The sequence below is a fragment of the Pyrgilauda ruficollis genome, unplaced genomic scaffold, assembly GCF_017590135.1.
Source record: "Pyrgilauda ruficollis isolate IOZ18807 unplaced genomic scaffold, ASM1759013v1 scaffold42, whole genome shotgun sequence".
Lineage (NCBI taxonomy): Eukaryota > Metazoa > Chordata > Aves > Passeriformes > Passeridae > Pyrgilauda > Pyrgilauda ruficollis.
In genome coordinates, this window is record NW_024525712.1 from 792,988 (window position 1) to 808,621 (window position 15,634).

At 41.4% G+C, this 15,634-nt stretch overlaps 1 protein-coding gene across 4 annotated transcripts in view; it reads right to left on the reverse strand.

The window, feature by feature from the left end:
* LPIN1 (lipin 1) overlaps positions 1–15,518 on the reverse strand; it is an 82,445-nt gene extending 66,927 nt beyond the window's left edge. For 2 of the 4 annotated variants that reach the window (XR_005955995.1, XM_041477898.1), the window contains exon 1: positions 12,277–12,366. Coding sequence is in view for 3 of the 4 variants with exons in the window: in XM_041477898.1 (XP_041333832.1) it covers positions 12,277–12,333 (57 nt within the window). In the remaining variant the exon portion in view is untranslated. Of the gene's footprint in view, positions 1–12,276; positions 12,392–12,508; positions 12,636–15,383 lie in introns of those variants that run through there. The other 2 variants (XM_041477892.1, XM_041477893.1) reach the window with 2 other exon arrangements.
* Positions 15,519–15,634: the final 116 nt, after the last annotated feature.

Here is a 15,634-nt window from a genome sequence, read left to right on the forward strand (position 1 = left end):
CCACAGCTTTTTAGGGAGTAAGTTTATGTCATTTTGTGGAACATAGGTATGTTTGTAATATGAAGAGACCTTGTGTCCCAGGATCAGATTTCTGGAGTGGAACAAAAGAGGAAAAACAATCCTATGTCTGAGGGGTAGGTCAGGAAGTTTGGAAACTTCCATTGCAGCTGGCACTATTGCAGGCTGTCTGTGCTCTGCTGCACAACCCAGCTAACCTCACTCTGCTTCTGTTTTTTTAATATAAACCACAGAAACATTATCAACTCAGACTGCTGTTATGAAAGTGAATTTCTCAATTTTCACAGTTTCTGACTTCATTGGTTCAGCACACAGGGCTCACATGTAGTAAAGACTGCGTGTATGCAAAAGTAAACACATGTTCATAAATAGACTTTGGAAGCAGCTCCCTAGTGGCTCTTGTCCAGAAGGGCAGAAAATAAGGAGGAGGGGAGTGTGCCTCTTCACTGCAAGTGATTTGTTTTTCTCACTAATGCTACACATTGTTCAGGACTCTTTCTAGGAAGAAGGCAGTCATAAAATCCAATCAATATATGCTGCAACATGCTGACTAGAAGAAAAACAGTATGTGCAGAACAAGAGGAAGTCTTTGAATAAATTCTTGGAAAGAAGCATCTCAGAACGCAGTGGGCCAGGAACATTTTTTCTGTGGTGCACATTTAGTACTTGTTCACACAGAAAGCTTTAAAAGTATTTAGAAATGTTTTTTAAATGTTAATAATCCCTTGAGCTTGACTGGGCTTTAATTAATACTAAAATAACTGCATTGGTTTTGAAATTCTTTTGCCATGTCACAATGTCACACTTTTAGAAATTCTCTGCCTCTCCTCCTACTTTCTTCAGCATTTTGCCTAAACAAGGCTCAGTGGCTCAGTGGCAGCCATCAGTCTCTTTGTTAAATGTCATACAGTTTTTCTCCAGGCAGGGCAGTGCTCTGAGTGAAGCTTTACAGATCCCTGGCTGCAGAGAATGAAGTTTGTAAACAGTGGATGCTCCACAAAGGGCTGGCTGACTCAAGAGTAAAGCAACCCCAAGTGTTTATTTTATACTTCTGAAAATGCCACTGCAGCTAGGCTGGTAGTGAAGCGGTGCTGGATTGATAGAGCACAACCAGCTGCTCTCAGGAATGCTTTGGGACTATCGTTTTTGCATTTACTGTTTAAGGACAATAAGGGACTGGTTACAAGACATCCACTTCCAAACCTCCCCCAGCATCTAGCAACAGAGTCAAGGCCATTAGAGATCCACCAGTGTCAGTGAAGAATCCCAAGTGCTGTTTCTGTTGCCTACACTGGAATGATTTTCCCAAAAGTTAGATCATGGGAACATTCAAAGCTCCATTTTGTGAATAATCTTTTATTGACTACTTTGGACTTTAAAGGTACTCCTGGCTTCAATGGGTGAAGGATTTTTAATTGTTCTGTGAGAAATTAACACCTCCTGATACTCCAGACTGGCAGGATTCATTTTTAAACTAACTTCACAGATTAAGTAGTCAGCAAAAAGAAAGATGGTGACAAGAAATAATCTGTTCACAGTAGCATGCTCCTGTATATTTCCTTGTTTTCACTTCATTGTGCAATGCCCATAATGTAATTATTCCTATGTGAAGGGATTACTGCAGAGGGCAAGTACATAGATCCAGCTGTTCTTATTTCACTTGAGGTGCCAACACAAGACTACCTTTTCAAAGCCTTTGTCAGACCACAGCCTTCATTATGTGGCATCAGTTGAATAGAAAGATATCCTTTCTCTGGGCTGGATTGTTAGTGTTTGTGTTAGTGAGATAGCACTGGATTTGGAGTCTCCATGGTATCCAATCCAAAGATATTTAATGTAAGAATCCTACTCTACTCAGCCCAGATATACCTATCTGACTTTAAGGTGAAAGAATAGTTCCCCTTAACTTCAAGGCCACCTTTTTTAAGTGGGATTAGATCCTGGGGCTGCCCTTTTTACCTTAAACAGTCATAAGAAAGATGGTAATGCCTGGATTCTCTTTCTAATTAATCCACAGAGAGTGTTGCACTATTAGAGCATGACCCATTTAAGCTTCCTTAGCATGGCATGAACATAGAACATTTAAATACAAACTTTTTTTTTCCTCTAAATGTAACTCTGACTTGTCTTGGAAAGATCATTTTCATAACTGCCTGCTATTCTTTTCCCATTAAATTTTCCATCCTTTTTCCCCACAGGATAGATCTGCTTTTGTATCTCACCTAGAGCATACCACTTCCATCAAAGTCAACTTCTCCTCAGCAAAACTCTCATAGTCAATGAAAAAGTGAAAGCAAGTGCAAATACACCCTGAAAAACAGTTTAGCAGTCAAAAGAGCTTCCTTTGTTGCAGCATTATAACAGAGTTTATAAAGAAAGTATCAAATTATCCTAGGGTTTATAAAGAAAAAGAAGGTGCACTGACTCACATTCTATACTGCTGTTTGTTGGCCTTCACCAGTGCTTTGAAGCTTTAATTGGAGCTCACTTTGTCACACGCTGTACAGGGACAAAATGAAAAGGATGTGACAGGATGCCTCTTTTGTGAAATGCTCATTAATTTAAGTGAAGTTTTCCCAAATCTTAGCAGTCAAAAGTCTGGGCAGTCATTCACTCGCTGCTGCTTGCCACCAACTTTATTAATATAATAAGGAACAAGTCATCATTAATGTAGGCAGCCTAGGATGAGCTGAAGGGTTTGTTTGACATGTATGGCAGGGTCAGGAACATGCTGCACAGCTACCACAAGGCCAGCAAGTAGTCAGGAGGTATGTCTGCTCCAGCCTGGTTTCAGGAATGCTCGTCTGAGGATTTACAAAGCAGAAAATGAACTACTGGTGTTGCCAAGCAATTAAGACCACTGTTCAATGGCTCTGAACTGAGACAAGCCAGTTGAAGTGAGGAACTGATTCTCCCATATGTAAATGTTGCACAGATTCCTAGCGAATAGCATCTTCCCAAACCTTAGAGGAAACGTAAGTGAGCTCACACTTCCCTCTCTAGGGAGTGGAGAGATAGAAACAATTCCAAGGACTGAGTTACTCCAACAGGATTGTTGCCTTTGGACTGTAGAAATAAATCCGTCAGTGGATTCAAACAAAACCTATCTTTCCACTGAAATGAGGTAACAAATCTGCAGCATCCTATTTTGTTCCTTTTTTTTTTTTTTTCTTTTTTTTTATTTTTTTTTTCTTTCTCCTATGTGGGTGGAGATCAGATGAATCCACAGGAAAATGGGAGGTGGGAGCCCCAGGGAACCTGTGGGAATCCCTGGAGTGACTGTGGTTTCTTTCCCAGATGCCATGTGAGGAAGGGCTAGATGCTGATGTCTCTGGTGTTTGGCAGCCCTCCTCAGTGTAGGGCAAAGGCTCCTTCCAGCTCCTGCCAAAAGCTAAGGAAAAGCTTTGCTGGGCTGGAAGGAGCCCAGCTCTTGCCTACAGCGTACAAGGGTGCTGCGTGGAAGAGAAACCTTTTCCCCATCAGCCAGTGTCCCCATGGCCCTGGATCTGTCCACCCTCAACCTCCAACTCTGCTTCACCCCCCTTGCCATTAACCCCCATCCTTTCTGCCAAACCTGGCTGCATCCCCACAGGCTGTCCTGCTTATTTGTCCTTTCCTGCTTACAGGCTACAAGTAAACTGCCCAGCCCAAGCAAAAGCCAAGTGCCTGCGTCCTGCAGTAAGGACTGGGTTAATTCTCAGTCCAGAACATCCTCATAGTTTTGCATCCATTGCAGAAACTTCCTTCTCCTACCCAGCTGCCAGAGCTTCTCCAGCCCAGAGCTGCCAAGAAAACCTGCCACCCCTCAGGCACAGGCTGCCTGCAGGAAATTAGACACCTGCTTTGGTCTTCTTCTTGCAGTCATGAAGTGTTGGTATAGTATGTCTGCCAAACCACTATTAATAAACCACCTTTTTGACTGTCACAGAGTTATGCCAAGATAAAATGCCATTCCTTCTACCATCCATCTTCTTTTTGTTTCACAAGTCCTGGCAGAGCTCTCTTTTCTGTACTATTTCCTGATCTGTTGAGATTTGTGCAGCACTGACCAAGGGAGGAAGAAGATAAAACTAGTGAATTAGTCAAATAAGTAGGAGTTAAAGGAAACTACTTGGTTCTCAGTTTTACTATTAGGGCCTGACTATCGACAACCTGCTGTCCTAGGGGGAAAAAAGAGAGAAAGTGTATTAATTTTGAGGAAAACATGAACTTCGTAGCATGAGTTATATACACAGGTGTTGCTGTGGTCTGTGCCCATCTTCATGGGCTTGTCCTTTACAAATCTAATACAGCTGCTGGAGGGAAGCAGGAGAGGAAATTGATGAAAAATAGGGCTAACATCTTCTTTCATTTAAATTCCTTTTACTTAGTGTTACTTTTCACGTAGAAGTGGGGAAAAGTATTATTGTGTTTGTACTCTGTTTATTAACTACATTATCCTGCTCACACACAGCACAGCCTGGTGAATGTTGCAATGCATTGCAAAAGGTGTTATTAACATAATCCCCTTTCAACAAATGGAGCAGCTGAGAAAGTTGCAGAGGGTTATTGAAACTCTTCCAGCAGCGTGAGGGAAAATTGCTTTGTCATCCTGTCTCAGGCCAGCCCTGCAGTGACCAGGGCAAGAGCCACAGCTCATTTCTCAGTCTTAGCTGAGAGTCAAGTCTTTCTTGTTAAGTGTTGGCCTCTGTTGCACAGACAACATTAGATTTCCAGGAGAAGGGATTTAGGAGCACCCAAACCTTTTTTTATTGAAGGTCATGTCTGTAACTGCTTTAAGTTATCTCACTTGAAATGACTGTTGCATTTCTACTGACCTTGCAAAAGCACCAGGACTCACAGTGAATCCAATAAGGCATCAGAGATGAAGGACGTTTAAATACCCATTGGGAAAATTCTCTTTCAGGTTTAATCTGGTTTTTTTTTTGTTTTTTTTTTTTTGTTTGTTTGTTTGGTTGGTTTTTGTTTAGTTTTTGGTAGGTTTTTTGTTGGGGTTTTGTTTTGTTTTGTTTTAATAAGACTAAAACAGGTTGAGGAAACTGTTGGTTTGCAAAAGAGTTTTCAAATAAAATATTTATTGCAAATTATTTAATTATTAAAGAGTATTTTTTCCATTGAATTTCCAAAGTGTCCCTCTGATGGAATGCTGCCCCTCAGATGCCATTGACTCATAAAAACCTCTAAGCAAAACTGGCAGAATGGAGGGCCTCAGAAATTTATAATGAAAGAAAATCCTTAAACTCCAGGGATTTCTCAGAGACATTTACTGAGATGGAAATCCCACAAGGCCTCAGTTTGTACCTCTCCCTGATCCTTCTCTGCCTTAAAATATCCAAGAAATAATGAGTCCATGGGATCCTAAAATACTTAGAAAAAGATGGGGTAATCCATAATAATTTCCAGATTTTAAAGGAAAATTAATGATTTTATTAGCAAAGCTATGCTGAATTCCTAATTGCTTGTGTAAGTAAAAATTACCCTTGAGTTGCCTGATATATTGTTTGCTCTTCAAAGGTCACCTCCGTCCTGTAGCAGATTGCAATATGGATGGTGTTAGAGTCAAAGCTGTACCATGTACAGAGAGTGAGCAGAGAGAAAACCCCTGCACAACGCAGGAAAAAACACTCCTGAGATGAAAAAAATTGAAAGTTAATAAATGAAAAGCTTTCAAACTGGTTAGAAGGTATACAAAATATCTCAATATAAGGATACATCCAAATTATCTGACCTTTTTTTAAAGGGTACATCCAATTTAATTTGTTTTACTTGCTACAAGCTGTTAAATATCATATGGTCTCATTTCTAAGAAGGGTAAGATAAATATCAGGTATCAGCCAAAAATAATATGTGGGACCACTGGAGGGCACTTTTGATTTAAAAATCCCTCACTTTAAAAGTCTTTAGGCAGCAATACAACTTCTGCTAAAACAGGAGGGAGCAGAACTGGGGCTTGTCACTTGTTCATGAAAATTTATAGGAAAATATTTATTTCATTCTAAGATATTTTGTAACCCAAAAGACCTTGAGGAAATTCCGACAAATAATCTTTATGAAACATATATTCTCACTAATTTTTTTTTCCATATTACAGATTTTTGCAATGTGACTGTTTTGGCCTAGATTAATGAATCAGTTAATTGAAACAACAACTATAGATTGGGTTAGAATAAAAAAGACTGTATTTTTTGTCTGTGTTGCTATGTACACACATTGCTGGCTCTCATTTAAAAGAAGAATATGCTAAAACTATTCACCTGATCCATGAATCTGCCACTTGGTACAAAGGCTCCAAGGAGCCTTTACTGAAGGAGTAAAGAAGGAGCAAAGAAAAGTAGCAATTCTCTGTGTACTGGATTCATTCTAGACTAATCCTGCAAACTTTCTCCTCTCAGCAGTCTTCTTTAGATGATTGATACAGTTTATTTTAGAGGGAATGGGCTTGAATTAAAAAAAAAGGTTTATCAGACCAGTCTGTCCTTTTTCAGGTTTTTTCTTTGTTGACTTAAACCTTCTTGAAAGGGGCTGCTTCCTGCCTGGCCTCCTTTGCTTGGAAGCAGCCATGCAATGCCTTGTTCCCCACTTTGGTTGGGCAAAGTACAGTTTGGTCATCCATTATAGCAGAGCATTTCTCTGCAAAGCCACAAAATCACCATTACTACAAGATCAGGTAAAGGATTTTGTGAAATTCAGAAGACAGAAGGGAAAAAGGAAAAGAGGGCAAGAAAAAAATGGAAAACACAAAAATGCCTCCATCACGTATTTTCTTCTTGGCTTTTCTGAATGGAGGATGAAGAATTTATTGGGAGCAGGCATGTCTCCATTGCCTGGTAACAGTGCCTGTAATATAGAGTAAATGATTGCCTGTTTGTGCTGTGGTCTGTGGTTCTGATTATGAACTTCCTGAGGGACTGTAAAGATTAAAAACACAGCTTGGTACTTGGTGAAGATTTAAAGAGCTGTAACTTCTAAATGGTACTGCTGAGGGATAAACAGGCTTTTGCCTCCTGCCCCTGAGCACCATGGCAGGGTCATGAGAAGCTGAACCTGAACAAAACTCACTCTGAAGCCCACAGAATTCATCCCTGCAGGATAGAACACGAAGAGGCTCTGCAAAGCTGAGTGAAGGCTCTCCTTTACTGTCAGCTTTGCAGGGAAACCATCCCAGTACAGCATCAGCAGGCACCAGCACAGATGTAAAGAACTCAGGGATGGTGGTGAAGTTACAGCAGAAACTGCCATCTTCATTGGGAACAATACAGATCATAGATTAAAGAGGAAACAGTTTCAGGAACATCTTTTTTCTCTCTGCATTAATATATGTGATATTATACTGGTAAATTCTCATAAAACCAGTGGCTGATTTTCCTGTGAGTGTAGCTACTGGTACCAAAAGAGAAAATTGATTCTGAGGATGGTCTTGGGGTCACTTGCATTCCTCATTTCAGGAACTGCAATCCCAGATAGCATTTACCTCACTTCTAATATACAGGGCATCTGAACTGGGAGCATGGGGCAGTGTGAGGCAGTGTGCCCTGACAGGATGGCCATGCTTGAGGCTTTGAGTAAAACATGTCCTTCCTTTGCCATTGCTCCTTTGCTCCACAGGCAAGCACAGCTTTGCTTTCTGCTCCCATGCTCACTCTCACGCCTATCTCTTCAGGGCTTCACTATGTGCAGCTCCATTTGCAATTTCTAAATGATTTCTAACTCTGTAAAAGTGATGAGATCCCCAAGCTCACTTGATCCCATTTCTTTAAAATATTCCCCACCTCAAATATGTAATTTCAAGTGAAGTAGAAGACAGTTCTGTATTTTCTGAACCATTTTGCCATGCAGGCTTTTCAATGATCTCCCCAGCTTGTGCGCATTAAAAACAGAGGGGACATTCTGAGGTGCCAGCACAATGGTCCCTTGTTGTGCACACCCTGTTATGGCACCCTTGGCCTCATGACTCCCTGGGTAATGTCTGCGGGAAATGCTCAGCTGATGACAGCCCAGCCCTTATCTGCTCATTTATTTGGAACAAAAGCTCTTTGGGAAGACGCAGTATAAGTGTCAGATTTATGCTGCTTTTTAGGAAGCTTTTTCTTACCTCCAAGAGATAGGGGACTTTAAATTGAAAAGAGTTTTAACCTTTGCCATGACTGGTAAGAGCTTGATAAGTTTTTTTTAATGCAGACATCTAAAAGCCCATAGCAACAAACAAATATGTATCACTGCTTTCAAAAATCTCAGAGTTTAAGACAGCTCTGGTTCTTGGAGATGTGTTTGTGCTTTCTGTCTGTTTGGATTGGGTTTTTCTTATCTGCTCCATTTTTCAGAGTGTTTTACATTTGCAGCCTAGACTTTAGAAGGTTTTGTTTAGCTGGTTTTGGAGCTGCTGAAGCTCAGCCTTGGGCTGACCAGTCCTTAGGCTGTGGTCTTGACAAGGTGCAGACTCCTCCTCCAGGTGAGACTGAGTTGTCACAGACCCCTTCAAAGAGGAGGAGAATCAGAAACAGAGAGGTTTACGCTCTTTGCATTTATGGCAGCATGAGATAAATAAGTGTTATTAAAGCATTACTCATCATGCACATTGTTATGGTGCAAAGGCAGTGGAGGTGACAGGAGCTGGGGGTGAAGCAGCTGACAGCCACTCATGGCCCTCACAGCCTTTCATCCTCGTGGACCAAGCTGAACTTTCAGATCTATATTAAGACAGGCTCTCTGAGACATGATCTCCAGATACAGAATGATTGCTGACCTCCCACAACCTGCCCTAAATAAAATGCAAAAGGACTTGGCCTGCAGTCAGCTCCCCATGAGTGAACCGCACGGAAGGGTCTGGGTTCAACTTACTGTTTGTTTTTCAGTAGGTGGGAAGGCAGCTTGATGCTGGAGGAAAGCAGATCTGCAGTGAAGTTGACACTTATTTACCCTTGCAAAAATATATCCTCCACTCTCTGAAGGGTCAGCCCTCCCAAATGGGAGCAAGGAGCTGCAACAAGGCGGCACCTGCTCCCCCGGCTGCTGCTGCCAACCTGCTGGGCATGGCAGGGCAAGGCCACTGTGGGGGAAAGGTGCTCCTGCCCCTGAAAAGTCTGCAGTCTGCTCAGGAGATGGCTGCAAAAATGCCACCAAAATAAAACAGAAGGAGGGCCAACACCGTGGCCCCTATGCATAGGGCAATAGTTGATTCCTGTGCCCCAAGTGGTACAGGTCAGCCACAGGGGAGGAGCCAGGCCCCATGGGAAGAGATCCTTCCCCAGCAAAGGTCCATGGGATGGAGTCCCAGAGCCCAGGGCATTGCCATGTGCAGGGACAGCTGGGAACAGCCCTGCTGTGGGTAGCTGTGGGTGTCCTTGCTGTAAAGTGCAGGACTGCAGCCCCCGGGCAAGTGGGCTCTGCCTCTGGCTGCTCTGGGCCAGCACAGCTTTGGTGGGGTGAGAGCAGCCTCTGGCCACCCTGCTTCATGTGCCTTGCCCAGGACAGCTGTTTAAGCTGTTTAGTGCAGTAAAAGCCTCACAGTGAGAAACATACGGTTCTTCCATTCCCAAAGAAATTGATGCTACTTAAATTGCTACCCCCGCTGGAATCTGGTAAATCCAGGACTCTCTGCAGCCCAGAGAAATGCCAGTGCTTTGTCATGACCAGTGGCTTGTCACTGGGACTGTGCCTGGGAAGAGAATGATGGAAACTTGCCCTGCGGAGTGAGCCAGTCCCTCTCCCACAGCAGCATCAACTGCAGCAGCAGCACTGGCAGCAGACAGCGACTGCAGCAAGGTGTTGCATTTCTGGAAGGCTTCTCCCAAAGGATCTCAAAACACAACGAAAGATTCAGGTTAAATGAACCTAAAAATGTTACGTGTAGGAAGAAAATGAAAGTTACAATTTTCAAGTGTGCCTGTTTAATTTGGGTACCCAGTACAAGTGGCTCAGGGAGTATTTTTACAAATGCTCCTTGTGGTACAGGTGAAAGTTATGGAAATTCTTCTGAACATGAAGGTCTCAAGCAGAGATCTTAGAGCACAGCTACCTAATAATTTGAAACACTAGCAAATAAAATGTGAATTTTGCCTTGGGTAGTATAGGAAGCTTGTATTTGATGCAGGAATTTGAAGAGTTCTCCTTGATGTCTGCTATGTCTTAATAGGCCCAGTTTTAACCACCATCCCCACATGCTATATCAGCTTCTCTTAGTGATGCTTAATTTATTTGTTATTTTTTATTTATTCCTCCTCTGGAAAGGACGTAAGTGTACAATCTTATCGCTAACCCTAGGGAAAGCAAATGTCTGTATGACATATTTGTTTGGTCCTCTTGCAACATCATAATAAATCAGAGAAAGTTTGAAGTCTAAATGCTTACAAAAACAAATTTTTGCTTCTGGAAGCATGTAAGTTTTTAATCACATGCTGCATTTCAAAGCCTGGGGCCCATTTGTTTTTATTTGCATACCTAGGGAATCTTTTTATCAAGGAGCTCTCTGTGATGAGCCTTTAATATTCTCAAATGTATGTATTCTGCCATCGTCTCCGAGGACCAAAATTTTCTCTGTACTCTACAACACAGTGATAGGCAGAACCACTTCAGTAAATCTATAAAGGTAAGTGGTTCTTCTTTTCTGATGTCCTCAACAAAAGCCCAGAGTCAGCAGCTCCTAAAGGCCAATAGCAACAGTTTCAAATGATATTTAGCACGTCTATTTCTATCAGAAATCTGATATTCTTTATCTTTACTCTTTAAGTTTTGTAATGAAACTTACACTGCAAAAGAGATTGTTTAAAGAAGCAGTGGGATCCATGACTTTCCTTGGCAATTTAAGAGATTTATACGTGAAGAAAATTTCTAGAAGGAAACTAAAGCTAAAGTGCACATCATAGAAATGCAATAGTTAAAGTGTTGTGTAGGATTTCTTAATTTTTTAATACAGGTGAAAGCCAGGAGTTTAATGACATTTAGAGTTTAAAGAAAAAAATAAAATCCCTGACTTCTTTCTTCCTTCTCAGTTTGGTTTATATTGAACATAGTCTTGATGTTCCTTAGTGCTCCAACCATCACTGAACTAATCAGTCCCATCTCTCCCACCCAGCCTCCATTCTGCTCAGTCTGTAGAGAATCTTTGTGGAAATGGAAAGTTGCCACCTATATTTAATTTAGAAATCAGCGCCTATAAAATATCTTCCTATCTGTCAAAACCAAACATCTACCAACACACAAATACCAGGAACCCTGTGTCCTGATACTGAGAACAACTGGTGCTCATTTTCACCCTCCCTACATATTCCTCCAAATATGAGACTACTTTAAATGAACATTTCTATCATTAGCTAAACCAATTTATTCTAAGCATTCTACCTTCAAAAAGCAAAAGTCTCAGATATTTCCTTGGATACCTGTAGGACATATCAGTCCTGGACATATCACACACATTCTTGCCTGACCACATTTAGAAACCATTTCAAATATTGTCATTCCCTGAAAAATCATAGATGTGTGTGTCTATAAAAAGATATGAAAACCATATATGAAACCATAAATATTAATTTCAAAGCATATAACTGTTTTTTAACCTCTTTAATGCTTTTTAAAAAGTAATTGAAAGCCTTGGTTATACCCCTTCCTGCCTTTTCCTGAAACTTAGTGAATTGCCAGGCAATTCAGTAGAGCTGTTCCTATTTCTGCCCAAAGTCTCTTCAGAGGGAATTCATCCTCTGTCTTTCTGCCAGAAACCTGTACTGTACCACATCCTTTCCTGCAGCACTAGGTATCAGCCCAGACCTTAAAACACAGGACTGTGCAGCCACTATTAGGGGGGCATCAGTGCAGATTGTATTTCATTAAGGCAGCTTCAGTCTTACTGAGAAAAGATGTTGTATTTCACTGGCTCTTTTTTTAATGCAGACTTCCAGAGCAAATGTTGACATTGTTCTTTATATCTTTTTCCCTCCATTGTACCTAAAAGCTACCTTTCAACAGTGCAGCTTTGCACAGCCAGTGAGACAGCAAAGCAGACAGTACAGAATCACTCAGGTTTCCTTGTAGAACCTGACATACACAGGAGAAGCAAAACAAGGTTTTCCCCATTCACTTCTTTTTTTTAAAAGTCCACAGGCTGAACTAGAAGAGATGACCAAACCATTGATGAAACACAGACTTTAACAGGAGACTAAAAATGCTGCTGATACTCATTACTATTGAGGGTCACACAGCACAGCTTGTTACTTTTTTCTAAAGCTTTAAGTGTTATTTGTGCCACCTTAGGGCAGAGTCTCTTACCCAAGACCAAGGGGAGCCAGTGGGGGTCTCTGGATGATCTTCCTCCTCAGACGACATCCTGAGCTGATAGTTTTTCCCTGTTCTTCACATACACTGCTAAAGCCACTGTTGGTTTCTGCCATATACAAAAAAAAAAAAACTGCCTTCAGATTTTAGCTGAAGAAAGCTAAAAGCTTAGCTGAAAGCTCCAGAGAATATAATTTCGCAGTGATCATGTTCTTGCTAATTTTACCTGCCTAAGTTCTTGGAAGCACAGTCAGAGCAAGAAACCTGAGCTCAGTAAACCAGAGCGCACTTTCCTTGCAACTGACTCCTCAAGTACTCTAGTTCAGTCAAAAGGTTCAGTGAAAAATCAGAGCCTGAAAAACACAAATTCACTTCCAGTCAGTATCCTACCTTTCATATAAGATTTTATGATCAGACAATTTACTGAGTTATAAGTTCCAGAAACAGAATACAAGGAATTTTTACTGCCAGCATTTTATTACTATCATTGATCATATTTTGTATGGGTTTTAATAGTTTATTTTTTTTTCAGGACAGTTTATTAAAAATTTAATTCTGCCTTTCTGCACAGCTGCACAACTCCACAACTGTATCTGTGTGAGTGAGAAGGAAGCACAGCTTTCCTGTTCCTTTGTGCAATAATATTTGAAAGAGGATAATTTTTGTTTCCATTTGTTCCTTTTGGTTTTCTGTTTGTGACTAGTTTGATACCAGTATGTAGAATCCACATAGATACATACAGATCACACACTATTTATTTATCAGATAAACTTGTCCTGAATCTTTTGAGACTTCTGGCTCTGTCTGAGAGGACAGCTGGGTCCAGCATCTTGAAATCACTTCTGGCAGCTGGCAGGAATGGCAGCCTTGCCACCAAGATACAGCCTAAGGTTTTGTGTTCAAACTGACCAGTAAATCACAGCTATGATACACTTTCACATTCACAACCTCTGGCTTGAATTTTGTTATTTATCATCCCTCTGCTTATAAGACATCTGGCTGCAGTAGCTGGTGAAATAAAGTTGCTATCAAAACCCCTGAACCCTTCTGTTACAGGTCTGGCTTTGGGCAAAGGCTTCTAAATCTTTCCACTCTTATGTAATGAAATGGGCTATTTATAGCACCCCACTGCAGGAGAGTCCTAGCATTAACTGTGAGCTGATAACAGTTATCAAATGAACAAATATGCCCGGCTATGCTTCATACTTAACCCTAGGCTATATGCAAATTCAGTGAGTAGGAAAATAATCAATCAATGGAAAATCACTGGAAATAAGGCATAGAGTAGAGAAATAGCCTGTTGCCAGCATGGGGTCTCACCACTGTGAGTGTCACTAGGTAGGCAGCAGATAGAAAGCACTAAAAAGTGACAGCCCTCTGTGCAGCCCACCAGGCACTGTTAGCTGGAGGATTAGGGTACCACAGGCCATGGCTGGACAGTGTGTTGTTTTCAACAGCAACATCAGCATCAGCTGTGCTTGCCTCTGTCACCCTCCTTACCCCAAAATACAACATGCAAGACTGTTTAAAGTCTGAGATACTTTCCTAAAACAATGTGTTCTGAGGCCTCAAGAATACCTGTGGTATTCCAGCTGTTAAGTTAGCGCAGTTAAGTTCATTGCTATATGGAGTTGCCTTTAAGCTTTGGGAGTATTGGGGATGAGTGTTATTTCTGTGTATCAACCAAAACTAACACAGCTGCCAAACTGCTCTGAATGCCTGACATGGCAAGGGAAGTGCCAGTTTGTATCACAGGACAAGCATTAGGTGCAGGCACCCCAGTCTCAGCTCACTCCAGTTGCTCACTGGGCCTATGGGGTTCTGCTGGGCTCCTTCAGCATCCCTCCAGCACTGTCACACAGCTCCTGCTGCTGGCCCTGACCTGCTCCTGCTCCTGAAACCCCGGCACTGCCCCACTGCAGCCAGTCCCTGATGGACTGACTTTCCACCTGATGGGTTTCTTAGGATCACAGGATGGTGACGTGAAAGGCATCAGGAAGAGATCTAATCATCAGAAAAAATGATGCTTACTTAGACTCTTTCACGCTTCACATTAGAAACTCTGAATCTGAAGTGGCCCAATAGCCAAATCACCCTCAAGTTGTAGAGGAACTCTTCCAAGAGAAAATAGCACAGCACTTGAGTTACCAAGATGCTCAAGTTACTCATTTCTGTTGTACACCAAATGTTAAGACTGTAAGCACAGAAACCCATTTATTAGCTATCTGACAAATCACATTTTCTTTCTGGAACAATTTTGGGGAAGGAAATTCAATACAATTCTTCTCATTTCAGATAAACAGGGAAATGCCACGCCTAATGAATTTCAATGGCATTCCTGCCCCTGTTGAAAGGTCTATTCACCAAATTTAAAAGATGGGAACCACTGTTTGTTGGAGTAATTTTCCACTGTCCCACCCATTTCTTCTGAAAAATTTTCTTTCAAGCTGTGATGGGTAAGTATAACAATCTATCAGAAATAGCATTTAAATAATTGTAATATGCTGCATAATGTTTATTTATCAAATTCTTCAAGAAGTGGGCGTGCATCTTTTCCAGCACACTGTATTCCTGAAGCCTTTGTCATTTTCTGTACCATCTGATTTCAGGAACTTCCTGCTTTCCCCAGGAAGCACTAAAAAAAGTGTGGGCATTTCCCCTTGGCAGCATAGATGTATCCAGTGATTGCTGTTCCTAGATCAATGCATCTGGTATCCATGTCCAAGGGTGGCCATCACCAAACACTTCTGATCAATACACCCATAAATGGAATAATGACTAGATGTAAAAGGACCTTTCTCCATAATTTGCATGAATGATGACAATGTTTCCCAGACTTTCCCCAGGGTTCTTATCCCCAGTACCTGCTCCCCATCCCACCTTCTTGCTGTCACACCCACACAGCCAGGCCACAGTTTCTTTGCCTTCTTCCCAGTGTTCCCCAACCACTCCAGCAGCTGCTTTTTCCTCACTCCCATCCTATTTTTGCACTCTCAGGACTTCACAGCTTTGTTGCTACTTCCCCAGTTGGTGTTTTCAACCAAAGACAAATGTGGAATGGTAGCTAAAACAAAATTCACAGAAAATGTTCTCAGACTCACAGTTCATGTAGGCTTCACATGAGTTTTTAGATTCCTCCTCAGCTCATAGCCTCTGTGACATCCTCTAACAACAAGTTTCACTGGATAATTATGCACTATAAACAGAAGTTTTGATGCCAGTTTTAAACTGGCATCATTAAAGTGTCCTGTGATTTCACTACATGACACAGGTTAAAGAGGAGCAAGTTGCTTTTTATAAACAACATTTGCAAGTGCTGTATCATGAGAAGGAAAAAAAAAATTGTAATCAC